At 33.6% G+C, this 26,259-nt stretch overlaps 1 protein-coding gene across 18 annotated transcripts in view; it reads left to right on the top strand.

Moving 5' to 3' along the window:
- Positions 1–26,259, top strand: part of MYCBP2 (MYC binding protein 2, E3 ubiquitin protein ligase) — a 270,681-nt gene that overhangs the window by 187,221 nt on the left and 57,201 nt on the right. For 11 of the 18 annotated variants that reach the window (XR_003513823.1, XM_027557733.1, XM_027557732.1 and 8 more), the window contains 8 exons: positions 906–1,021; positions 3,327–3,424; positions 4,143–4,259; positions 4,963–5,103; positions 16,473–16,697; positions 17,528–17,660; positions 20,222–20,344; positions 23,147–23,326. Coding sequence is in view for 17 of the 18 variants with exons in the window: in XM_027557733.1 (XP_027413534.1) it covers positions 906–1,021; positions 3,327–3,424; positions 4,143–4,259; positions 4,963–5,103; positions 16,473–16,697; positions 17,528–17,660; positions 20,222–20,344; positions 23,147–23,326 (1,133 nt within the window). In the remaining variant the exon portion in view is untranslated. The remainder of the gene's footprint in view (positions 1–905; positions 1,022–3,326; positions 3,425–4,142; positions 4,260–4,962; positions 5,104–16,472; positions 16,698–17,527; positions 17,661–20,221; positions 20,345–23,146; positions 23,327–26,259) is intronic. The other 7 variants (XM_027557734.1, XM_027557731.1, XM_027557736.1 and 4 more) reach the window with 3 other exon arrangements.

Genomic DNA, 26,259 nt, shown 5'->3' with positions numbered 1-26,259 from the left:
CTAGACCTAAGTCCTGGGGCAATCCTAGGTAGTCAGAAAAGAGAGAGCCGACAAAACACCTAGAAAGAGTGGCCAGTGAGATGCAAGAACAATCAGAAGAATGTTGCAGAAGCAAAAAGGTTTTTCAAAAAAGGAGGAGTTGTAAGTTATTATCGAATTCCACTGAGGATTGCTGAAGATAAAGAAACAGCCACTGAATTTGGGGACATGGTGGACATTGGTGACTGTGACATAATCAATTGCAGAGAAGTATTGGGAGCAAAAGCATAGTTAGGATAAGCGTTGGAAGAGAATGGGAAATGACATGGAGAGTGGTTGTTGACAATTGTTCAGGTAAGTTTTGCTGTAAATGGGGAAAGAGCTATGAGACTGTATTATAGGGAAAGGTATGGTATCAACAGGAGGTGTTTAAGATGGGACGTTTTGAAGTTTTTATAGAAATGAAGCAAATGATCCAGTAAAGTGGGAGAAGGTAATGATGAACAAAAGAGAGCAAGAGAAGTGTGTCACTGAAGTGTTGAGTGAATGAGATCCAGAGCACAAACGGAGGGGCTGGCACTGGACAGGACCCAGGCATTCCTGCCATTGTAACAGGAGGTAGAGCAAAGGAGATTGAATCTAATTGCAACCTTAAGGTTGTATCTGATTGCTTATGTTTTTCAAAAGAAGAAACTTATGAGGTCGCAATCAGCTGAGAGTCAGAAAGAGGGGTGCTGGAGGTTTGTGGTGAGGAGGAAAGAGTGAATTTAATCATGGAGAGTAGGAAAACACCATGACAGGGCAGTAAGATTGCTAGTCATTGTGATCATATAATCAGAAATTTAATGTTTGCTGATACATGCTCATGATGATGTCAGCTGTTTAACCAAAGTAAATACTCCAGTGTTCATCTTATTTCCTTTCAGACCCAGTGAGAATATGCTGATTCGTGTCAATAATGATGGCACTTACTGTGCCAACTGGACTCCAGGGGCTATTGGGCTCTACACTATTCATGTTACCATCGATGGCATTGAAATAGGTATTTTTCTAAAGTTGTGAGTTACTTAGTGTAAAGAACTAGAATCAAAATCCTCTTTCTGTTCTAGCTTGCCCTTGTCCATGTATCACAGACGTGGACAGACTTCCTAACTTGTAGGGAGCGTCATGTCCTCCTTTATAATGAGTACTTAACTTGTGCATTTACAAGGTCTTAACATTTTACAGTAATTTATGAGTCATTGTAGCCCTCATGACTCCTTTCCTGCGTTCCCTAGTGTGCCTAGTCAGTTCCATCTCCTCCGTGCTGCCCTGTAACCACATGCGTGCCTCGTCTCCCCGTCATGGTGCGTCTTCCTCTCCTGGCTGTGAGCAGCCTCTTTCATCTTTGGACAGCAATGTCAATTTTAATCATTTTTTTAATACCTTACAATATTGGAAAGTAATTCTCATCGATATTTATGCTTTTACAGTCAGAAAAGTATTGGACAGCAATTGGACAAGAAAGCTCTAAAAAGTTTATCAATATGGATTCCTTATAGCACTTATATTTTCTAATGCTCCTCAAGCAAATGAGTTCCTGTGATCAGGTAGATTTAGAATGCCCCATATATTGTAGTCTCATCTTAGATATTCATCCAATTCATATTATCATATTTGGAATTTTAAGACATTCTGAAATTAAAAATCCTCTCAATTCATTTAATACTTATCATGAAACCTTTTCATGTAGAGAAGAGATAGAGGGGGGTAGAGATAAAAGTAATACTGTTCCAACATTCCGCCAAAATACCCTTTGGGAAACTTCAGTTTGTTTTTACAGTGAAGATAAAGAGGTGCTTTACCTTGATGTAACTGTAGACATATAGAATATGCATTAAATGTAGTGTAACTGTAGGATTGGGGCTTCCCAGGTGACAAAGTGGTAAAGAATCCACCTGCCAGTGCAGGAGACATGGGTTTGATCCCTGGGTTGGGAAGATCCCCTGGAGAAGGAAGTGGCAACCCACTTCAGTATTCTTGCCTGAGAAATCCCATGGACAGAGACACCTGGCATTCTACTGCCCATGGGGTCACAAAAGAGTCAGACCCAACTTAGCAACTAAAGAACAACCATAGGATTAGATATATCAGATTCATCTGTACCATCCTAGACACCTTTAGCTGCAGCCTTTTGCTGTACTCTTTTATTTCAGAGTATCCTTAAAGCCTTTAGTTCAGCAGACTTCTGTTGGTTCTAAGTGAAACATTGTTCTAGATAAGACAGTTCCTGTCAAGTGAACAGCTTACTGATGATTGCAAGATAAATGGGGCAAACAAAATCACAGGAAGTAAAATATAAGAAGTGACATGCAAGGGATACAAATTACAGAAGTTCAAAAGTAGAGACAGTCAAGAAAGGTTTTATCTTTGCTGCTGCTGCTGGTGCTGCTGCTAAGTCGCTTCAGTCGTGTCCGACTCTGTGCAACCCCATAGACGGCAGCCCACCAGGCTCCCCCATCCCTGGGATTCTCCAGGCAAGAACACTGGAATGGGTTGCCAATCTTTGCTAATAGTGGGTAAAGAAAACTAACATAAATAAGAAAAATCCACTTATATTCATACATATTTTCTGGAATGACATTGAAGAAAAAGATTCATAGTCACTTAGAACCATTCATTTTCTTCCCTAACTTCTTAACTCAGCTTTCACCAGAGGTGACCAAACTGATAGTAGGCTAGGACCTTGCTTGACTGTAGGCAAGGACAATTTTCATTAGGATAATGATGATGCTAATAGCTAACATTTATTGAGTATTTAATATATATCAAAATTTTTTATACAATCTTATATATTCTATATGTATTTTTAAAATCATTTCATTCTCACAGCAGCTCAGTGAACTAGGTGCTGTTCTTAAAGAGTCAAACAGTTAATGACAGAATTAGGAACAATCAAGTCTAACATGAGAGTCCCAGCTTGTAAACACCAAGCTTTGCTGCCTGTTACTCATGAGATAATTGTTATAGATGACAAGTAGTGCTCTGATCAGATGTTATGAGATAATGTTCAATCACACGAGGGTTTCTTTTTTTGTTATTTTAAAATTTTCATTATTATTTAATATAGTCAGTCTATAGCCCCTCCTCTTTTCCTGAATCCCTGAGACTCCCCTTTGGAATCTCACAGTCATTTTTCCAAGTACTCATCTATTTCTTAGCTGTTAAATATTAATTACCTTGAAGGACAGAATTCAGATATTTCTTTTAATTGTCTAAAACAGCCTGTGAATGTATATGAAGTTAGGTTTAAGGGTCTTCCCTCCCTTATATTCTCAAATGTTACAGTTCCCTTCCTTTTCTTACAGATGCTGGCCTAGAAGTCAAAGTAAAAGACCCACCAAAAGGAATGATACCACCAGGAACTCAGCTGGTCAAACCAAAGACTGAGCCTCAACCAAATAAGGTTAGGGGAGAATGAAATCAGAACATGAATCAGTCTGAAATTTATTAATTTTCTTCACTGATCCTTCAAGGTGGCCATCCAATGTCTAATACTTTCCTTATTTCAGTATTTGAATTCTAAGTATTCCTAAATAAACTTGAAGACTAGTTCATGGTAATTCAAGTATAAAACTGTACTTTTTGGTTTCTTGGTATAATGCTATAGTAATTTATAGACTCTGTATACTTCCTGTTATTGAAAGTTTACAATTAACAAAACGTCTGTTGACATTAAAGTGTGTAAAGTTCTCAAGATTAAAGTATCCTGTGCTGTTAAATTCATTTCCTAACATCTAAAGAGTAAGTGCTATAGGAATTTTAGTAAACTACTTACTTATTAAAAAAAAAAGAAACATGGGTAATAGAATTTATATCATACCTTCCTAAAAGGAAAAAAAGGCTCTTTTTTTTTCCTTTTTATCATGTCTTCAAAGTTTAGAAATTAACTTATTAATATACAAATAATTTTCTATTTTTTTCAGTGATTTACAGTTTTATACTTAAAAATGTTCTCTTTATTGTTAAAAATAAGCCATTGTTATTTGCACAGGAAGACCAGCTACAAATAATTTTGGAAGCTTTCTCAGAATTATACTTTCAAGTCTGTTTATCTCTTACCACTTATAAGGTCTCTCTTCCATGATTTCCCTGTTTCATCTGTCTGTCTTTGCCTTTCTCAGGTTCGAAAATTTGTGGCCAAGGACAGTGCAGGGCTGCGTATCCGTAGCCACCCTTCTCTTCAGAGTGAGCAGATAGGCATAGTGAAGGTCAATGGAACCATCACTTTCATTGATGAGGTAATTTGTAAAGAAACACTTGGTAATAAATTTTGGATGAAAAATTTTTGCACTGTTTGCATGATATAAGGTTACTAAATTTTTTGTTAGAATATGTTTTAAGCAGTTTGGGTAGTATTTGGAAAATTGTTTCACAGAATTTAAAAATTTATTCATTGAGTTTCAAATATTGCATTTATTTTTCTTTATCAATAAATAACTAAAATTATATTTTTAGCATAAAAATTAACATACTAGTCAGAGCCAGTATGAGAATTCAGTGAAAATGAGTGGTTTTTCTTGAACTTTTAAAATGTTGTTTGCTTTTGTATGTGTTTATTGTATCACTTAACTTTGGACAGGACATTTTTCTAATAATACAATTACGTAACTTCTGATTATTAAAATCTAAATTGAGGGGAAGAAAGGCTTGTATTCTTTTGGGAAACCTCTGCTTTTATTATTGAAGTGTTTATCTCAAAGTGTGACTTCTTTGTGCTTTTACTTCTAAGTGACAATGTGTTTTATTATCTCACCATGTGGATTATCGTATTGCTTGGCTTGCTGGTTGTTTTCCTAAAAGGTTCTCCCATACTTATGCAAAAACTAGGTTCTTAATCTCCATGTCCACCATTATTTGCCTGCTTTGAGCCTTTCAGAACTTTGCTACCTTCCTCGGAGTGACAGGCGGGCATGGCTTGTTTCTGTTGCTTGTATCCCATAGATCCACAATGATGATGGTGTGTGGCTGAGGCTCAATGATGAGACGATAAAGAAGTATGTTCCTAACATGAACGGTTATACCGAAGCCTGGTGCCTCTCTTTTAATCAGCATCTTGGGAAAAGTCTTCTGGTCCCTGTTGACGTAAGTAAAAGGTGGTTTTAAAGACGATTATAGGGGTACCCTGTCCTCATTACAGGGCTTTCTTTAATTAAGGCTTCTCAGTTCTGAGGTAAACCACAACTAAATAACTTCAAGTGCTTGAATTCTGAGAGCTTCTGTTTAATAAAGGTGAAGTTTGGCAAGGCTAAGGCCTTTAATACTATATAGTCCATTACAGGAGGAAGCAGTAAATTAAAACTAGGCCTACTGATTTCTTTCCAGGGAGACAGGGAATGAGAGTGGCTAATGAGAGTAGTTGACATTTTTTTTCCTTCCTTATTCACACTACTGTTTGGAATGAACTCAACACTAAAATTTAAGAATTCGGTATTACTATTCATTTCAAAAACACGTATGATTTTTTTTTTTTTTGGTAGCGTTTTGTAATTTTGTGTGTTGTCTTAAGTTTGAATCTTTTCTTTCTTGGTGTATGATACTACCTCATTAAAACAAGATGGATTTTTAAACTTGCAGTGCCATAGTGCTCTAGTTGAATCTCAGAGTCTGTGAGAGTTCTATTAGCCTCTTTGAGAGATGCAGTGGAGTACATATAGCCAGTGCTCAAAAGTCACTAACTCTGATAGGAACCCATGGCTCTCTTTATAATTTGAGCAGAAATGTGTGATTTTTTTGTTTTCCTTTTCATCTCAACCAAATATATGACTTTACTGGAGACAGAAAGGTAAAGGAAGTAGCTCTTAGTATTTTCTAGTTTGACTTTATGTTGAAGAATGACATTAATGACATGACACTGCTAATATATACTACAGATAAATTTTTATTTTAAAAATAACCTTAGTATTTTAAACTAAGAATTTCTTTAAAAAGAATCAGTGCATAAAGCTCGCTCTATCAAATCAGTCCCTATGTTGTTTGTTTTTCTCCTTGATAGTCCAGAGTAATGTTCTCCAAAAGGGTGGTTATATAAAATGATGCTTTTGAAAGAACATAATAGAACTTCTGTTTGGATTTATTAAACATTCTTTTTTCTGTTCTTTTGTATTTGTTTTATATAGTACAATGGGGAAAGAAGCTGTCTATATATTTTTAACTAATAGATGCATGATAAAGAAAGTCTAGAGAGTTTTGGTCTACTGCTTTTTTTTGTTTTTTTGTTTTTTTTTAATCTGGGGCTAGAAACTTTCCCTTGAATGCTTTTAATCCATCTCTCATTATAGTAACCAAATATTCTTCAGGATAATGAAGATGATATTTTAAAGCAGTAATTACAGTAGCCATTGTGTTTATTTTGTTAGCAGTTTATATTTTAAATTTTGACCAATATAGGGTTTTGTGTATTTTAAGACCCTAATAGGGCATTATGTTAGATTATATTATCTTTACGACATCCTCTGCTTCACAATTTTTTTTCCTAATTCCTTTGTGGCTCATTTGAGGAGGTGCTTTTGGAGGAGGAGGATATTCATACAGACAAGACAAGAGAGTAAACAAAGGTAGCAAGGATGAGCAGGGAGTATTCTGAACCCCGTGGCTTCGTTTTGGAATCCTCATGTTCTGTTACTTGATGCTTTTAAACTTTAGCCAAGAAATGGGTTTTAGCAGACAGTTGTGAGGTCAGAGAGAGAGGAGGTAAATGGAGTGAGCCATACAAATACTCGATGGCTTTCCACTGCTGTGTGAATGAAGAGGTTATCACTGACTTTATTGGAGACAGAAAGCAAAAGGAAGTAGCTTTTGGTATTTTCTAGTTTGTCTTTATGTTGAAACATGACATGAATTCTCTTTTGATGTAACTCAGAGTATCTGGTATCACTGAGAAGGCTGAGATTTTTCTGGTTCCTTAATTTTTAAGGATGATAGTGACTTGAGATCCTTATAAATTAAAAGATGCCAGTAGAAAAGGTGGGCATCAAAGATACAGAAAAGGAATCTGAAGGCTGAAAAAAGAGGAGAAAATGGAATTGAGGGCACACTGGTGAATTGTTTCTGTGAATGGGGAGATGGTGTGTGTGGCAGTAGGTAAGTTTTTAGGAATGAGGGAGAAAGGGAAGAGGTGAAAGAAACCATCATTTCCAGAGAAGAGAGAAAAGCCATTAGCTGAGACTAAAACAACTGAGTTATGTTAGAGAGTTTAGAAAAGCCATAAGAATTTGTAGTAATATTTGAGAGAAACAGCACGATCTGACAAAGAAAACTACTTGTTTGGGGATTGTTGCACCAGGAAGGACCCAGTGAGACCACTGGATAGATGCATCCTGGAGACACCCTTCTTCCCCCATGGCCCTGAGTCTCCAGAATTAAAAGAGCCAGGAAAGCAGACAGTGCTGGCCAGAACTTCCTGGGCTGCTGAAATAGGGACAAAAGGAAATTTCAGGTGCTGATGAAAGAGCGATTGAGAGCACCAGCTGTGGGTTGCAGCTTAAGTTAGAAATGTGAAAGGATTAGTGGAGGGTCCAAGGGACTTGGAGGACTTAATAAAATGCAACAGTATAGTGAACACACTGCACTAAAAGAGCTGGAAGGAGACAGGCAATTTGTGTGATAATGTAGCATATTTGAAATTGATTTCATACTTAGAGCATTTTATTGAATGAAATGGATCGTTAATGTGGCCACATCCACATATACAGGTGCTGGCAACACTGTGACCTGCGAGGTTTGAAAGTGAGTTTGTTTACCATCAGAGAAAGGGTCCCATTAGGTACAGTATAAAGTTATGGGACAAATGGGAATAACTAGCTGTTGGATCAGGAAGATGCCTAACATAGTTCTGGTATACAAATAAGAGGACAGGTAGATGACCTAAATAAGGATTTGCATTGCATGTTTTTGACCAAAGAGGACAGAGGATATGTGTGACAACTGGCATGGGGCTTCAGACAGAACTGGTGTAAAGTTGCTTCAGTGTGGATGTTAGATAAAACTGGAGTCAGAGCCTGGCATAGGCAGGAACAGGCTGATTTCCCAGGGTTTTGATTTTTAGGACCAGGTCAGGCCTCTTCGACAGTCAGTAAGCTTTTCATGAGTACCTTACTCTGCAGGACAGAGCATATGATTCCATCTCATCCCCTCAGGGAACTAATACAGCTAAAGAAATGTACTTTGCTGCTGCTTCCTTTGCATCTCTTACTTCTTTTACTACTGGAGACATAACTTGCCACCTACTTTGCCTTTTTATACTTCGTTGGTGAATGAATCAGCTGTCAGTTATGGCTAACCATTGTAAAAACTATTCAGTTAAACAGAAAGCTGGCAGGTTTGAAATAAAATTAGAGATTATCAAGGATTGATGCCACTCACTTAAAAAGATGCAAAAGTACCAAAAAGTTTCCTTGAGCAATCTTTACGTTACCGTGTTCAACTTTGTCTAGTTAAAAGAATTTTGTGTTCACATGAATGGATGTACCATATTTGGAGCCTGACTCAAGCAAACTGATGGGGAGAATAGGGGTAGGGATTGGAAACTGAACACTGAATATTTGATGATCTGTTTTTTAAAAAGATTACCATAAATAGCCATATTTAGAATAAACTTTAAAGTGATTTTTGTTACCCTGTCCTGTTTCTGTACTCATATTGCAGAACACTGGTTTTCATTGTAGATATGTTCTTTAGCCACATTTTGGCCTGACTGGCAGTAGTTCTATTTAGATGTCATTGAAAGTAAAAGTGTTAGTCTCTCAGCCCTGTCTGACTCTTTGTGACCCCATGGACTGTAGTCTGCCAGGCTCCTCTGACCATGGGGTTCTCCAGGCAAGAGTACTGGAGTAGGGTGCCTTTCCCTTCTCCAGGGGATCTTCCCAACCCAGGGATCAAACCTTGTTCTCCTTCATTGCAGACAGATTGTGTACTGTCTGAGTCACCAGGGAAGCCCTTAAATGTCATTAATTTACTAAAAAATAATGACACCCTAATTTGGTTCAAATATGACTTTAGTAATGCTCTTGTTTAAAGATTAAATAGCATTAGACATTCATATTATGAGTGTTCTTTCTAAAACGACTTTTAAATCAGTGGAAAGAATCAGGATAACTATGAAGAACACAGATACTTCCTTGTGAGGTACTCATGGTCTGTTAGACTTATTGCCCCTTTTAGAATACACTGTTTAACGTTACATTTTAGTCTCTGTTTATGTTATTTCATTTGTCTAAAATGCTTTTGCTTCCTTCCCCCCTCCTCCCCCGCAACTTTTCTAATACTTTCCTAATTGGCCAGGCTCAAAAATTTCTGTTGACATTGTTCATCCATGTAGTTAGTTATCACTTCACTAATTGTTCATTCAGCATATGAGTCCCTACTATGTACCAGACACTAAGCTGGGAAGAAGGTGTTGGGTGAAGAGGCAGAGGGGAGGGGATACAAAATAATTAAGAGTGCAATTCTTGTCCTTAGAGTGCTCTCTGTGTAATGTGATAGATGTACAGTATTCACAAAGTTAAGTTGCATGATGATGAGTTACAGAGTGGCTTCACTTAGGAGGTGACATTTGAGGAGGTTTCAAAGAAAAATTGCCGTAAAAGAGTTAAGGAATTTCACATTAGAGAATCAAATGTCCAAAGTTACGAAGTCATGCTGCGTTTGGTAACTAATAGTTAATAAGGGTGAAGCATGAATTGAGGACAGAAAGATTCTACATACTGGGGAAATTAACTTTCTCCCTTCCTGCTCAGGTAGCACTTTGTAAAAGCAGAAAAGGCTTACATCTTTCTCCAGCTACTCATAATGCCTAGTTTATTTTCCTTCTCTTTAGCCCAGTTGTATTTATATACCTCTTATTTCTGTTTCTAATCTCCTTAAGGGTTAGGACTCACTTAAGATCCCCTGTTACTCCTGTTTGTTTCTTCCAAAGTGTTAAATATTTCATTTAGTTTGTGGCAGACTTTCAACATTTGTTGAATGCTAAATTTTAATTCTTAGCATTTAGTATGATCATACTGCTTAAAATAATTTCTGACTGTCTTATGCTTCTTACCTTTATTCTCTCATTTAATTTTCAGTATATCCATTTGATGTTAAGTTTGTATTATTCTCATTTTTCCAATGAGAGAAGAGAACTATTCTCCCAAGATCATAAGTAGTAAGTAGTGGAGCTAGTTCTAAACTCCAGTCCATATAATTCCAAAGCCCATGCTTGTGTGTTTAGTCTACCTTCATCTAGTGAAGACATAAGGGCAAATACAGTTATAAGAGGATAAAGTAAATATAGCTGTAAAAATCATATTATTTTGGCTAGAATTCCACAATTAAATAAATACGAATGCTCATAACCCTAATGGTTAAATGAGAATGAATACTGTGATGTATGTTCAAGGATACCTGGGGAAAGCTGATTTTAAATTAAAATTCTTAAGATTTGGAAACTGCACATTAAGCTAGTAGAATGTTTCATACACCAGGGAAAATAATAAGTTTAAAAAGAGAGAAAAAATAATTTATGCACATGACTTGGGAAACATTTGAGTGCCTGTGATAGAGCCTAAATTTTTTGGAAAGCAAGTTTACTTCTATTACAAAAATAGATACTAGAGATTTGAAATTTATAGGCACGCTTCATTGTCTACTTTGTCATAAATGAGGTCTTTTAACATTGTGAGGTTGAGTGACAAAGTTTATATCAAGGAAAGTAGATGATACCTCATTAGAAATATTCACAGATATATTTACAATGCTAATATTATTCAAATTCTTATAGAAGCAACTTGAGTCTCCATGCAATTATACAAACCACTTTCTACCTACTTAGGCTGATTGATGTTCACATATAGAAAGTTGGTTGATTTTTCTAAATTTGGGGACTCTGAAGATTTGGAGGAGAGAAGGAAAAATATCATTTGATATTCTCATATAACATTACTCAGAGTACTTGGTAAAATTAGCATATATTTCATGCCTTTTATGTCCAATTTAATTCTTTTGGGATACCTAATGATGCATGGTAGTCACAGCTTTAATATACCTCAGATTTATTAGTTTTGTTTTCTTAGCAAATTTGTGTGTATGTGTATGCATAGACCTGTTTTTCAGTCTTAGTAAATACTAAATGTTTACTTACTACACCGTTAATAAATATGTTGTCCTTAGATGGGTGTCAAAAGCTTCATTTCATTCTTAAGCTTGACATTTAAGTTTCCTAAACAAAATGGAATTGAGGCCTTTAAAATAACACTGTCACAACATACACTATATGTTGTATTTAATTCTCCTGAGATACTTATCTTTTTCATTTTAAAAATGATAATTCCTAACTCTGTGCTCAAGCATTGGGAATGTTTGGTCATGTATTTCACCATAAAAATTATTCTTTTATTTTGTCTCTTCTATGCCTTGAAGCTTATTGTCTTAAAGCTGCAATTTGGTGCTCATCAATTTAGTTAGATTTTTAGCATACTTTAGTTTTCTAATTTTATTTGGCAGAACTTTTTTGCCTTCAGAATAGTCTTTGAGGATAAGATGACTTAGATTATTGTAGATATGTGTGTATTTGTGTATGTATATATATGTATATACATACATATGTAATGGTACTCATTAGTCTATAAAATTATACAATATGAAAACTAATTTATATGTTTTAATGGTGAGAAATTGAGACTTTGAGGAAATTAATATTTTCATGCATGTTTATATCTTTAGATTAAGTTTCCCTGTGTTTTCAAAAGAAACTATGCAGTATATTTTATTTTTAAACTTCAGTTTTCTGTTTGGTGCTTTTTTGATACTTGATAAATGCAGTATTGTTAAGATACCACGTTTTAAAAATAGCCTTACAATAAACCAGTATACACTAAGAATTTTCTACAAATGTAGAACAAAGCAAAAGAAGTGTCAAATTTGAATCCACATATAATTAACATGTACAAATTGTATTGGCAATTTGTTACCATGGTTAGCAGTTACATCACTTTAAGGTATCTCAAGCTATTTCAAGTTAGCATGAGGGCATATTAACTCATGCTGTCAGACTCACTGAGTTTAAACACTGAAATAAATATAAAATTTTTGAAATTGTCAGTCACCACATTGCTTCTTTATTCCTAACTCAATCTGCATTACTTCCTACAATGTTTTTCACATTGCTTTTAATAGTAGAAAAAAATTATGCTAAAAAATAGAATATGCTAAAAAACATTGACATTGTTTTAGTCCAAAAGTCTGTACCACTATTCTCTGAAAAGGAGAAAAACCTTTGAGCAAATACTCCGCAAATTCTTATATACATGGATGAACCAATAAGGACACTTTTTCACCCCCAAAATGGCATTTCAGAATGCTTTGCAACATGTATCCACTTCACCTAATCTGCTATCTATTTTTAAATGTGGAGGGAGCTTTGGTTTTTGTTTTTTGTTTTGCGTTTATCTGTAGACACATTAATAGAAGCACTTTTTCCCTGGCTTTTATATGTCTTATATGTCTGTGTTAGCATAGGTGTATGTATATGGATATGTATCTATATCTGTCCATATACGTATATACATGAGGAAGACACAAAACTGGAGAATATGAAATAAATTCTCATTATGTAAAATGGCTTACAGTTGGTTGGGAATTTTGTTGTTCACAACTTTCATTGACATTTTTAATGTCCTCTTTTTTGTATTTATATAAGCAGTAAAATTGTGTAATTGCTAGTTTCTGAAAAGATTTTCAGTTCAGATCAAGTAAATATATTTAATAGAATGATATATCTATGTAGATGTATATCATTTTAATTGTCATGAAAACATTTTGTGAAAATGTTGATTTTTCTGGGACCATGTTGCTGTGAATTGGTTGTTCCTTAACAGAATATTTTTAGACTGTATGTAGAGATTCTAAATGTTCTGTGCATTTCCTAAACTTTTGAGATGGAGAAAACTAGGTCTACCTTTTGATAAAAATTCAGATTGTTTTTTTCTCTGTTTTTCTTACCAAATTTGCCGACAGCTTTCAGTAACATTTCCAAGTGATTTTTTTCCCCCACTTATAGAAGAGAGCAAAAGTGAAAAAATGAATTAGACTTTTTTTACTTTCTGATTTTTTTTTGTACTTAAAAAAGTAATAACAAGTTCACATATACTAATTACATGCGCTTATTATTCGTAGTACTAGTTATACTATCTATACAATCTGCATTCTTCACCTTGTCTTTATAAACAGCAGACTGTTTTTTTTTTTTTTTGTCATAAAACAAATCTGGCTTTACTGGAACAGATACGTCAATACGTCAGTCATTTAAAGGAGTTTTAAGTTGTCCTTCTTGCACTGTCTGAAGCTTGAAATCAATGTCTAACTCTTAATTGTAGCAAATGGCATGACACACTATATCCATGGAGAGCTTTTGACAAAAACTTATGTATGAGAATTTCTTTGCTGTGTGGTTTACTCAGGTGGCTTCAGTTTCCCTGTAGTGAAATAATACTCTGGTGCTGGTGCTGGCGTACAGAACGTTGTTACTCCTGTGAACGCATCTTCTGCAGATCATCTCCTGTTCCCTTTCTTTGTTGATATTTTTCTTTCCTAAACTTTGTCACTCAGAATATCTTTAATGCTAGCCCAGGAGTCAGGGATTTGGACGTATTTGCATGGACTTCCAAAGCTTTTTTCCCCCAGGTGAGTTAACTGTAAGGAACAATCATACATTGTGCAGGTATTTCAGCATGTATAACAAATTTTACATTATATCTTTGAAGCCTGTGCTTAAGATTAATTTTTTTTTTTTTTTTTTGCTGAAAACAATTTACATACCAAGTACTGCAATTGAGTTTGCCCATAAACCCTTTCCCTCTATTTCTGCCAAAGACTGCATTATTCAACTTTTACTTGACTTCAGATTTGCTATATTTAATTTTATGACTAGCTTCTCCAGCAATTGTATACAAGTCTGGCTTTTTCAGACCTCGCTTATTAAGTGGGAGAATTTCAACCCCACAGCTATTCTGTCTTTTCCCTAGCCTTGCTCAGTGCTGTTTTGAATATTCATATAAGAATGGGATGGAATTGCAAGGAGCAAAAAATAACATTGCAGTTCATCAGTTTCATATGATGGTGCCCAGGTCTTAAATTTCTGTATTAAATAAAACGTGAATTTTAGAATTGCTTGAGAATAACAGACATAGTTCTGTGATTTTAGGTCTATCAGTTCTTTTTATACTGTGCAGTATTTTTAAAAAAGGATAAACTTCGCTGTACATTTATTAATTTATATATTTCTTTAATCAATAAAATATTAAATATTTTAATACAGTCTTCATATGTTGTCAATTCAGTAAAGAACTTGCTGTTATTATTAGTTTTTGCCAAGACTTTTCTCTCACTGTTACCCTGAGTGGTCAAATGAGAAATGTTGTCAAAACTTAATTAAATGCTCAAGATGTATCATAAAGACCAGTGAAGATGTTTTTTCACTAAATCTATTACTATTGGCTTAGTTTTTACATCATACCATGTAATTTTTAAAACATCAGTTGTACGTATGACTAATTTTACTCTTAAAAAAAAACTATGAAATAGTTGTGTTTGCTACAACTAAATGATGTATTTGCTAAAATTATTTATTTCTAGACATTTCAAATGTTTACTGAAAACCTGGTGAGTAAAATAGCCCAATTAAAGTTTAAACCTTACTCTCGATTTTATTTTGAATACTGTCTTTATATTCTTATAGGTGTGCACATGTATAAATTTTTACAAATATTGCAAAAATAGGTATATAAATGCATATTTTATTTTAGATTTAAAATTTTTCAAATAGTTAAAATTCTCATTTTCATGAAATTGTCAATGAATAACTAAGTGTTAGATTAATATGATACAAAATTGTAGAAAATGTAAGTAAATATTGTCCATTCCTTGTATTTGTGTAAGTGAAAATTGATGATTGTTCATCACCACAGTGAGATTTGCAAGATATTATGTGAAGGTTAATAATGGATTTAAAAATTTCCAGACCAATCCTATATTGAAGTCACAGGTACAGAGAATTTTTGAATCTATATTTTTTAACCTTATGATTTTATTTTTAATTTCTACTACATAATGGACATCTATACATATCTTTTAGAATGATACTTCTCTTAGAGATAGAGCTATTCAGTCATATTTTATCTTGCATAATATATTAGATTTTTAAATTTTACCCTATTTATAACATAACTAAATATCAATTTAATTTTAACCTAGTGTTTGCATAAGTGTTCCATGATGATCATTTTTTACTGTATTTGAATAAAGCCATTTGTAGAGCCTGTATCATTGTGTTTAAAAGTGCAGTTTCGGGACTTCCCTGGTGGTCTACTGGCTAAGACTCCTCGCTCCCAATACAGGGGGCCTGGGTTCCATCCCTGGGCGGGGAACTAGATCCCACATACCACAGCTGAAAGATCCATGTGCCCCAGCTGAGACCTGGTGCGGCCACAGAAATAAATAGAAAAAAATGTTTTAAAGTGCAGTTTAGATGTGTTTTAAAGAAGTAATAATAACAATGAAAAAACTTCCAGTGTGGAACTTTTGTTTACATCTAGTTGGGAAAAAGAGAAAATATGGGAAGGTTGTTATTTCTCTTTATTGCATTTATATAGAAAGTGATTTCATCATGGCATTCAGATTCAACAAATAGTTTAAGGCATGTTCTTTTCATTCATTTAAGAAGTGATTCTGATATCCAAATACATTATATAAACTGCTTTTTCAATGTTAATCTCTCCTCTATTAAACCATGATCATCTTTCTCTGTTAATAGCATTAATATATCACTGTCTAATAATAGTCTAGCAAATCAACGAGACTTTTATTTGTGCTATATTAAGAAAAGGTGAGTTATTAAACTCTTATAAGTACACTTATTCATAACTAGTTAAAATTGAGTAGTTATATTTCTTGCACGTTTCATCATTGTTATCTCTGTTTATAGATAAGTCTCCAGAATTTTTATACCTGTTTTCCTATTTGTTAATAGTTATTACAAACAAAAATGGAAAAAAATGAAGATTTAGACTTTTTAACCTATACCAACAGGCAGCAATGCAATAATAATGATTCAGAATTCTTCAGTTGTGGTTCATATAGTAAATTATTTTCATTTCTCCTATTGTTAAATATTTCACTGATAGATAGACGTAAAATCAAGTACTACCATGTTCCTCAAATTAGAGGGGACAGGAGCTAAAGTTCGGCTGCTCTCCTGCTATAATTTTCGTCTCCAGCTCTATTTTAAACATTATTCAGAATTGAATAACGGAAAGATTCTTTAACATAGTGTTAACAAACACTTCAGTTATTTCTGTATATGTGTTCTTTTTCTTAGTTGGTGTATTATGAACTTGCTTTAAAAGCTATTAAGAAGAGTATGTTGAAAGTGATAATAGATTGTATTTTGTTTACTTTCTTTTTCCTATTCAAATTTTCAGGAACCTAAAACTAATACTGATGACTTTTTCAAAGACATAAACTCCTGCTGCCCACAGGAAGCCACAATGCAAGAACAAGATATGCCGTTCTTGCGAGGAGGGCCAGGCATGTACAAGGTAGTGAAGACGGGACCTTCCGGTCACAACATCAGAAGCTGCCCTAACCTTAGAGGTATCCCAATTGGAATGTTAGTTCTGGGAAACAAAGTCAAAGCAGTGGGAGAGGTATGGATTCTTGTAGCTTCATGACTTCTAAGACATTCATTCTTAATATAATACAACCAAAGCATCTCTTTCTTCCAGAGGTTGCCATTTCCATCCCAGGTTTTTAAATGTTAATGTTCTTTATCTTTACTTGTGTTGAAAATACTAATGCAATTTTTCTGTGCTTTTTTAAAATAATTTTATTCTCATAATTATTCTTGTGAAAGCAATGTAGCAAAATGATTTGTACTGTTTATAAGTGTTCGGTATTTGCACATATCTTTCCGTTATTACAGATGTGTACTATACTGTCATGGATGAACAGCACTTTAAAATATTTGCTATGACTCAGCATGGAGATGTGTTTAAACCGTTTCATTTCTTTGTTCCCATTCGTGTGTCTCACTGAAGTCCTGAGCAAATAACATTCCTCTTTAGTCCACTCTGGCATTTGCCTCAGCTGATGATGTAGTGTGTCATGCTATTTCTCAGTGTCAGGGTCACATTCAAGTTGCATTGTAGGCACTGTCAACCTAAGTGATAGAAAGTGTGCTGTGTTAGGACAGTTTACGAGCCAAACAAAGAGCCATGTGTTTTGGGGTACCATTTAAATTTATATATGAATTATCCTGTGCCTTAAAAACATACTGTTTTTACTAAAGTCGTCAGTGAGCATTATTTTACGAGACTGTTGATTGATTTCTGTCTTACCTCAGGCTGTGGTCTTAATTTCAGAAACTAACTTGATGTTAGAGAGTTACTGGAATAATTGCTCAAACTTTTTGCTGGTTTTCAGCCTGAGTGCTCTGAAAGAATCAAGCCAATCAATCATGCTTTTTGTTATGTACTAGGTAACCAATTCTGAAGGTACATGGGTGCAGCTGGATAAGAACAGCATGGTAGAGTTCTGTGAGAGTGATGAAGGAGAGGCATGGTCCTTAGCTAGAGACAGAGGCGGAAACCAGTACCTCCGGCATGAAGATGGCAAGTTGGCTTAAATTTGTGATTTATTCTGATTTACCTTTGCAATCAGAAATTTAAAGTGTACTGTATTTCTTTTGTTGTAAAGAGCTTTTATGTGTGTTTATTTTTGAAGTAAAATCAAAGCTGAAGGTTTAAAAGTCTTGCAAGTGTTGAACTTGCTGTGTGAAATACCTAGGTGCTAAATGAATACACATAAAAGAAGAGAATTAAAAGGAAATGTGAAACATAGGAATTGGTCTTGTAAAACCTGCTTTCTTATTTCTTATTCAAGGATGATATCATCATAAAATAATGTTCTGAGAGAATTGAACTGTTCTTCATTATGTTTTGAAAAATAGAAGACTTCATTTCACGTAAATCAGACATTTTACAAAATAACTTTAGCAGTTATAGTATACTTACTACATATGTATTAGTAATATATTTATTACATATCCATCAGTCTTTAAACATTTCCATTATACAGGGATATTGAGATACAAATGAAAATAACCTAAAGTGAGATCAGCTTTTTATAAACATAATTAAATAATCTGAGACTGGTTTAAGTGACTGCCAGAGCCTTTGTAGCTTAGTAATCATTCTAGCTTTTAACACCAAGGCTTCCATAGTGACTCACAGGTAAAGGCTCCACCTGCGACACAGGAGACATGGGTTCGATCCCTGGGTTGGGAAGATCCCCTGGAGAAGGAAATGGCAACCCACTCCAGTATTCTTGCCTGGGAGGACAGAGGAGCCTGAGCTACAGCCCATCATGTTGCAAAAGAGTTGGATACAGCTTAGTGACTAAACAACAAACAACAGCAATCATTTTAACTAGCAGTGAGCATAAATTGTAACACTGGGCTCTGGAACTGCATTGCCAGGGTACTAATGCCAGCTCTGTAGCTTTTCAATTGTATGACTCTGGCCAAATTACCTGGTATCTCTGTGCCTCTGTTTTCTCATTTACAAAATGGAGATAATTTATAAGTTGAATATGAAAGTTAGGTGAACAAATAACAAAGCTGGCAGATGGTAAGATTAGCTATTGTTGTTAAAATGTAAGATGCTTTCCATACTTAGGAGTAAGTTTTAGTATGGGAAGCTGTATTCCCATCTATTTAGAAAGTAGAAGGTTCTTTCCGTATAAAATGCTTCTTAAATCAGGATGTTGTTTCTACTAAAGTATATACTCATCCCTAAAAGAGGTGTTAAGAGAAGTTTAAATTTCTCTGTAATCGCTTAATGATTTTTTGCTCTGTGTGTGTGTGTGTGTGTGTGTGTGTGTAGTGTGAATCTTAATATTTTGACATAAAATCTAGGGTTATAGGAAAGAAATAAAAAGCTAGTGCCTTAGTCACTAAGACTAGTTTGATGTGTTACTCAAATAGTCTGCTCATTGGTATTAGTATGTGACTGAATTTAGTATGGAAATAAGATTTTTCACTATAGTAATTTATTCATATAGAGCAGCGTAAATAAAACAAAACCTTTCCTCTTTGTAAAAATCCTTTGTAGGTCTTTGATGTCTGTAGATAAAGCTAATAGGCAAAGATACTGCTGTGGTCAAAACAGACATACTTGGTACTTAGACTTTCTCAGTCTAGAGGGTGAGAGCAGAGCTGTCTTTTCCATTCAGATTGCTGTTCCTGGGTGAATTTCAGAAGAAATATTTCACTGCTGAAACACCTCATACTGAAGAGTTTTGCCTAAGAGAAGTGCTAGGATTAGTTTCTTGGGGGAAAAAAAGCCTAGACATGCTGGTAAAGAGTTAGCATACACTACCGCCAGTACAGCAGAATTCTGACTTATGGGTAGGAAGAAAACATTGCTACTTTCTTCTAATTCCATTTTCAGTTTAAAGGGATATAAATTTTAAAGTATATTTTAAACCATCAGCTATTCATAATGTTGTTTTAATGGAATAAATACTATTTTCTCTTTTTCACCATTCATTTGATAGATTTTATTTTGCCTTTTATTAGTTACATTGTTAATAAAAGTGCTTATAAAACCAGGTTTATCATCCGTCCATTTAGGGAACATATCTTTTATATAATGAGTAAAAATAAGTACAAAGTTAAATTTTCCATAATTTTCACATTAAGAATTTAAAATATTTTATAAGTGAAAATTTCTTTTGATACCATAGACTTAGATATTTTGAAGATGCTTTTCTATTTGAATACTGGTATAGAAGATATTTTCATTTCTGATTTATGGGACATCCGTTTTTATTTTATAAAATGTCCTTTTATAAGTTTGTTACAAATATAAGTTCCTGGTCCAGAAATATTAATATACATTCAGTGATATATCCTGCCACAATAAAAGCAAATTGACTCTATAACAGCATATTCCATTTCTAAATATAATAGTGAATTTGATAGATGAAAACAAAGCTTTGTCGTGCACTTTGTCGGTGTCAGTGACCTAACTGGTAGACTTATTATCAAATCTAAATGTGAGGTTATTTTGAAATTTACTCATCATAAAAATCTTTCTTGCCATTTTCTCTCTTTATTCTATAGAGAATAGCATATAAGAAGCTAATTTTATAGATGTTCCTTTTATTGTAGAACAAGTTCTTCTGGATCAAAATCCTCAAACTCCTCCTCCAAGCCCTTTCTCAGTACAAGCTTTTAATAAAGGGGCAAGTTGCAGTGCCCAAGGATTTGATTATGGACTTGGAAATAATAAAGGTAGGTGTTTAAAAGTGAGTTTCTTACTTACCTAACAACTGTAGTATTTTTATTACCTTCTCTTACCCATTATTATTACTGTTCACCCACAGAACTTTTTTAAAGTTTGTTACTACAAAACTAACAAAATGCTTATGAAGGTATTCTTTTTTTTAATTAATTTATTTTTTATTGAAGGATAAATGTTTTACAGAATTTTGCTGTTTTCTGTCAAACGTCAACATGAATCAGCCATAGGTATACATATATATTCAATATGAAAGTATTATTTTAACAAGTTTTGTTTTTATCCATTTTAGCTTAAGTTTATAGTTCTTATTTACTTGTTCCCATTTTATAAACACTCATTTTGAATTCACATCATTAAGATTCTATGTTACTATATTTAGTAGAACTTTTTTAAATCATCCACTTGCTATTAAATGTTAATGAGCAAAAAAAAAGCTTTCCATAATGATCTGTTTAAAATCAAAGTATTTTGAGTAATATTTTTAAGTAATGTTGCATATTAGCTTTACTAAATATGTGTGATTTTGAATGTAATCAGTTATCTTAGTTAATTTTGAATTACATGAAATGATATCTTTGGGTTTGATTATATAATGAAACCAAAAAAATGTAAAAAGTAAAACAAAACCCCTAAGCCATATAAATATTAAAAGTATAGTTTGTTTTGGTAGCTTTAACAGAAGAGACCAGAATCATGGACAGTCCAAATAATAATTACTTTGGAATAATTTATGCTTGAATTTCATCTGTAATTCCATTTGTATGTAAATTTGAACACATGTTTCTTATGAACCTGATCCTAACTCATAGCTTCAAATCAGTGATACTGTCAGCAGGTGGCATTCAACTGGACAATGGGAAGGAGAAGATAGTCTCCATGGAAATACTCTAAAATGTTATTTAAACTAATTCATAGGATTTGATTTCCAGAAACAAAGAGAGTTGTCTTAATACCTGACTTAAAGAGAAAGTGAGATAGTGAAATAGTCAACGAAATACAAAATACGTCATTGTGGAGGAAATACTCAATTTAAAATAAAATCATTTTCTATTTGATACCTTTATTGCTTTCCACAATGTATTTTTATGAAGGAAGCCTTAGCTGCAAGATTTCTTTTTGGCTCTTCCTCCTGTATTGGGTTGCTCTAACCTACAGGCTTAGGTACTGTCTGCTCACTCATTTCTGGTAGCTCAGACTTCAGCTAACTTACACTAGATCTTCATGCTTAAGTAGGGTAAGTGCTTTGTGGTGTTTGCTTCATGTCCCTTTCCTTCTACCACTGCCAATCCTTAAATTAAAATCTCAGTGTTTACTTACCACATATACCTGTATAGAAATCTTTTTAAAGCTATGTTTAATTCAAATTGTATGCTTTAAGTCTCTAATATGTCCAAATTGTGCTGGTGGCTGTCACATTAAATCAGTCTTTAAAACATAGTTTGATAAAACATCTTAAGAATAAAAATCAACTTTTACGAGACACAGACATTTCTGAGAACATTTGGTCTTTTTTTTTTTTTCTTGATAACATTTGTTATTAAATAAAAATAGTGGATTACTTTTTAAAAGCGATTTTGCTAATATTGTTCAGAAATAGCATGGACTTGTTAATAGACTTTAAAGGTACTTAGATGGAGCAAAGAAATACTAAGAAATTTTGATCTGATTGTATATATATAACCTCTATTTTTACCTTGCCTTTAGTAGTAGTTCTCATTTTCTTTAACTCTTGAACTACCCAAGGTCAAGTAATTGTTTTTTTGCAAAAATTCTTTTCCCTTAAAACAGTTTTATAAAATTCTTCATCATCTCTAAAATCTTTCCTGTAATCTGCAGCATTAATTTTTTTTTAAAGTAAAGACATGTGACTTTTGTTCACAGTTCTATTTCTTGTTGGTGTTTCATTTACAATTTTACTTATGAAACTTTATTATATCGAGAGAATATGGCTAGGAAAGTGCTGTTTTCCAGTTTCTCCCTCAGCTAGTCTGGATATGTTTTTTGTTCTCCCCTCTTCTTTGATGTCAATTAAACCTTTGAATATATATATTCTCATAAATAAGGAGCTATCATCCATCCAATTATATAATTTCATATTTTTTTATTTTTGTACTAATGTCCTTTGTACTTAATTTGAAGAAAATTTCAGAATTCGTGTTTGAGATAACTGTTTAAATAAGGTAGATTATATTCCTTTTTATCTTATAGGTCTGACAGATTTTTATATTGTCTATCTGAGCAAAAGAGTTCATGCTTTTAAAAATGTATAATTTCTTTGGCAATAGCAACTTTAAAAAAGAAAATAAATTTAGTAATTTATAACTCTAAATATTACTAAGTTAATAGCATACTTTGCCTCCCTTCAATCCTACATTAAATTATTCATATTATTTGCATATTTTCTGCATGAAGTATACTACATATGAGGCAGTGATGATAATCATTGTCAGATACTTCATAGAAGATGACATTAACTTAGGTTTTCATTTATAGTTATATGATACAAATCAGCTTATCATAGTTACTTCATAGACTCTGTATGTTCTGCTACTGCTAGATGTAAATGAATTTAAATGGATTTGTTTTTATAGGTGGGCTATTATGTAAAATTTGTTGGAGTGCTTCTATTATTAAAACGACACACAGCATTCAGTCCCTAATTTGAGGATAATGATCACCAGCTTCCTCAGGAGTTCTGAATTGGCATTGTTTTATCTAGTGTTTGACTATCTGAATGTCGTAAAGCACCATTTACTTTGCCATTTTGGATGTTAATTAATAACAAGTTGTAGTCTTCACTGTTTTGCCCACTGCAGGTGACCAACTGAGTGCCATATTGAATTCCATTCAGTCACGACCCAATCTCCCAGCTCCTTCCATCTTTGATCAAGCTGCAAAACCTCCCTCTTCCCTAGTCCACAGCCCATTTGTGTTCGGACAGCCCCTTTCCTTCCAGCAGCCTCAGCTTCAGAGTAAGTCTTGTCAGCCTTACCTGCCTCATCAAACCATTTCTGAAGCTTTGTTCTGAGTTGTTTATCAGTTGCTAATTATTTATCAACTCACCTAGCTGGTTTTATTTAAAAAGGATGTTATCCTTTCCCACGTTTTTGAAGCACTTAAGGTGTTCTGACCTAAGACATACCTCAGCTAAGACATTTGTAATTACATTTTTCATTAAGTGCAGTTATTAAAACATTACTGTTATTTTTGTTCTAATTCCAAAATAAGCAAATAATACTATAAAATATATAAAGAAAACATTTGATTTAATATTTTTTATAAAATGCATGACTGGTAAGCACCAGTTCTAGGGATAACTTTTGTTGATTTACATTGGAGTTTTGTTACTTGGCAATGCCCCAAGAGAATGAACCTATTTCACTTTACCAGTGGGTGGAGGAGAGGCCGTACTGGGCAGGTTTGTTTGTTTCTTTTAAGTGAATTTGGTGTCTCTGAAATGACTAACAACTTAGGTTTCCAGATTATCTCAAATTGTCTCTTTTCTTGCTTATTGTTGTTGTTGTTCTTAATATATTAAACTGGTCATTTGATTCAGTTCAGCCTTCTAGGCAAAAGGCCCTTCATCCATGATATCAATAGTAATTCATACTGATCTGGAAAATAGACCCAAACAAACTGCACTTATACTAGCCAAGTCTTCTTTTTTCTTAATAAGCTGCTGAGGCTTCCCCATAAATGTCTCAAAACTCCTAATATGACACCAATATGCTCTTCTTGGCCGTCAGCTCACACATTAACTGTATAGTATGTAAACACAGTCACAGAATTGAGAGAGTTTATCTCAGCTTGTACAGTCATCTGTCTGAATTCAAGTGCATGACCTCTTTGCTTTACTTTAAGGAAGTACATTCACACTTGGATCTAAACTATTTTTCTACAAAAATACCTTCATAACTATTATTGGGATTGCTTAAGAGAATACCAGCTGGTTTAGTTTTTGTTAGGAGCCAGGTAGTATATCGTTAGCAAATGGTATTATTCATTGTGATATTATTATCTATCTTAGGAAAAGAATATACTGGAGTATAAGCTTTTCTAGGTTTGCACTAAGCATTAGTCAAGTTCAATTAATTAGTTTGTAAATATAAGTAGTATCAATTTCTAGCTAATTATCTCCATTCATATATAATATTCACTTTAATGTCTTTTAAAAGAAGAATTTCAAGGAAACATAATAGTGTCATGTGTGTGAAATAGTGTTTTTCTTCCTTGATAAATATTATGGTGAAGACCATAAATAGTTTACCCATTTAATGGAGCAACAAACATTTTACATTCAGATGTACCCAGGTTGTAGGAAATGTTAAAGGTAAGGTCAAGGAAATAAAAAGGAAAAACTTGTAACCAGGCAGAAAATTCATATTAAATATAAAATTTTAAAAGAGAAGTTACCCTGATAATGTCATAGTGGCAGCAGACAAGAGAACTAAGGAATAAGGACCTATTTGTTCTTCCTCAAGGGTCATTGCAACTCTTTTCAAAAACTTGTCTTAAAAAGAGTATAATTACTGTTTTTATTTTACCAATTATTTAATAAAATATTGTGAAACAAAATGTAAAGAAAATCAGATTTGTCTTTTTTAAAGGACAGTAGGTTCCTAACTGACATTGTGTCAGTGTAATTTTGTCCACATTCTGTCTGAGTGTTATTAGTACCACCCCTTCCTTTACCCCACCATATTGGAGCACATTTGAAATCATGGCATAGAAATGTCTCAGAATTACCTGTTTTCTGAATCATTTCTTGTGTGTGCTCCAGTGATATAAACTTCTTATTCTCAGCAGAATATCACTAAAGCTTGATTACCAGATTCCAGAAACCAGAAGTTTTAATCTTTAGCGCAACTAAAAATAAGCGTGGAATCTAAAAATATTTAATGCTTTATAAATACATTAAAATTGTAGTAATCTCATCATATTGGGAAAATTGAATGTGGCAGAATTAAAATTCCATAAGATACTCTTTCCTGAATTCCACTGCTATCCATCCCACGAGTTTTTCATATTGCTTCAGAAAATGGCTTATTCATACTGAACTTCCCTTTACTAATTATTAGTAAAATAAGAATCATTTTGTTTTATCCTTTTGTGTTTCTAAAATAAAATTTATGTATAGAAGACCATATTTACTGATTTTTGCTTATGCTGATAAGTCACCCCTATGTACTAAATACTGTCCTTGAGCATTGTAGTATATTCTCATTTGAGATGATATCTTTATCTTACAGGTAAAGAAATGGAGGCTTAAAAAGGATAAGTGATATGCCCTAGAAACACACGTAGTAAATGGTAGAGTCAGAAGATGAGGCCAGTTCTCCTGACTACAAAGGCCATGTTTTATATATCTAGCTTTGCCTATTAATAGATAATGGAAAAAATCTGTTCGTTAATATATAATATTTAAATTTCTCTTTCCATTTAGTTCTAACATCTAGGATATTAGCTTTGTTTGTATTGGTTATTTTCCCCTTCATAGTTTAAGACTGTACCATGATTTGAAAGGAAAAGATTTTTCATATACCATAACTCGAGTTCCCAGTTAAGTAGATGGGCTCTAGGAGGACATACATAAACCTCCTCACATGTCAGCTTTATGAGCATTATTGTTAGTATTTCTTTAGGTTTTCTTCCCCCTAAGCATAGGGTTTTTTAAATTAATCTTTGGAATTGAAAATAATCTACACATTAAATTAATTTGGTTATTTTTTAAATTAGCATAATTATTTTGCACATGCACACATACATATCTACATACAAATTATTTCATGTTATTCTAATGAAATAGAATAATTATAGGAATAAAAGCCACAAATTTTCCTTGTCTCACCATATTTATATGTATGCAAAGGCATGAGAGAGGTGTGTATATAAACTTTTCCTTTGC

This window comes from Bos indicus x Bos taurus, chromosome 12 (genome assembly GCF_003369695.1).
Source record: "Bos indicus x Bos taurus breed Angus x Brahman F1 hybrid chromosome 12, Bos_hybrid_MaternalHap_v2.0, whole genome shotgun sequence".
Classification (NCBI taxonomy): Eukaryota; Metazoa; Chordata; class Mammalia; order Artiodactyla; family Bovidae; genus Bos; species Bos indicus x Bos taurus.
The sequence above is the reverse complement of the archived record's forward strand: the minus strand, read 5'-3'. Positions and strand labels throughout refer to the sequence as shown.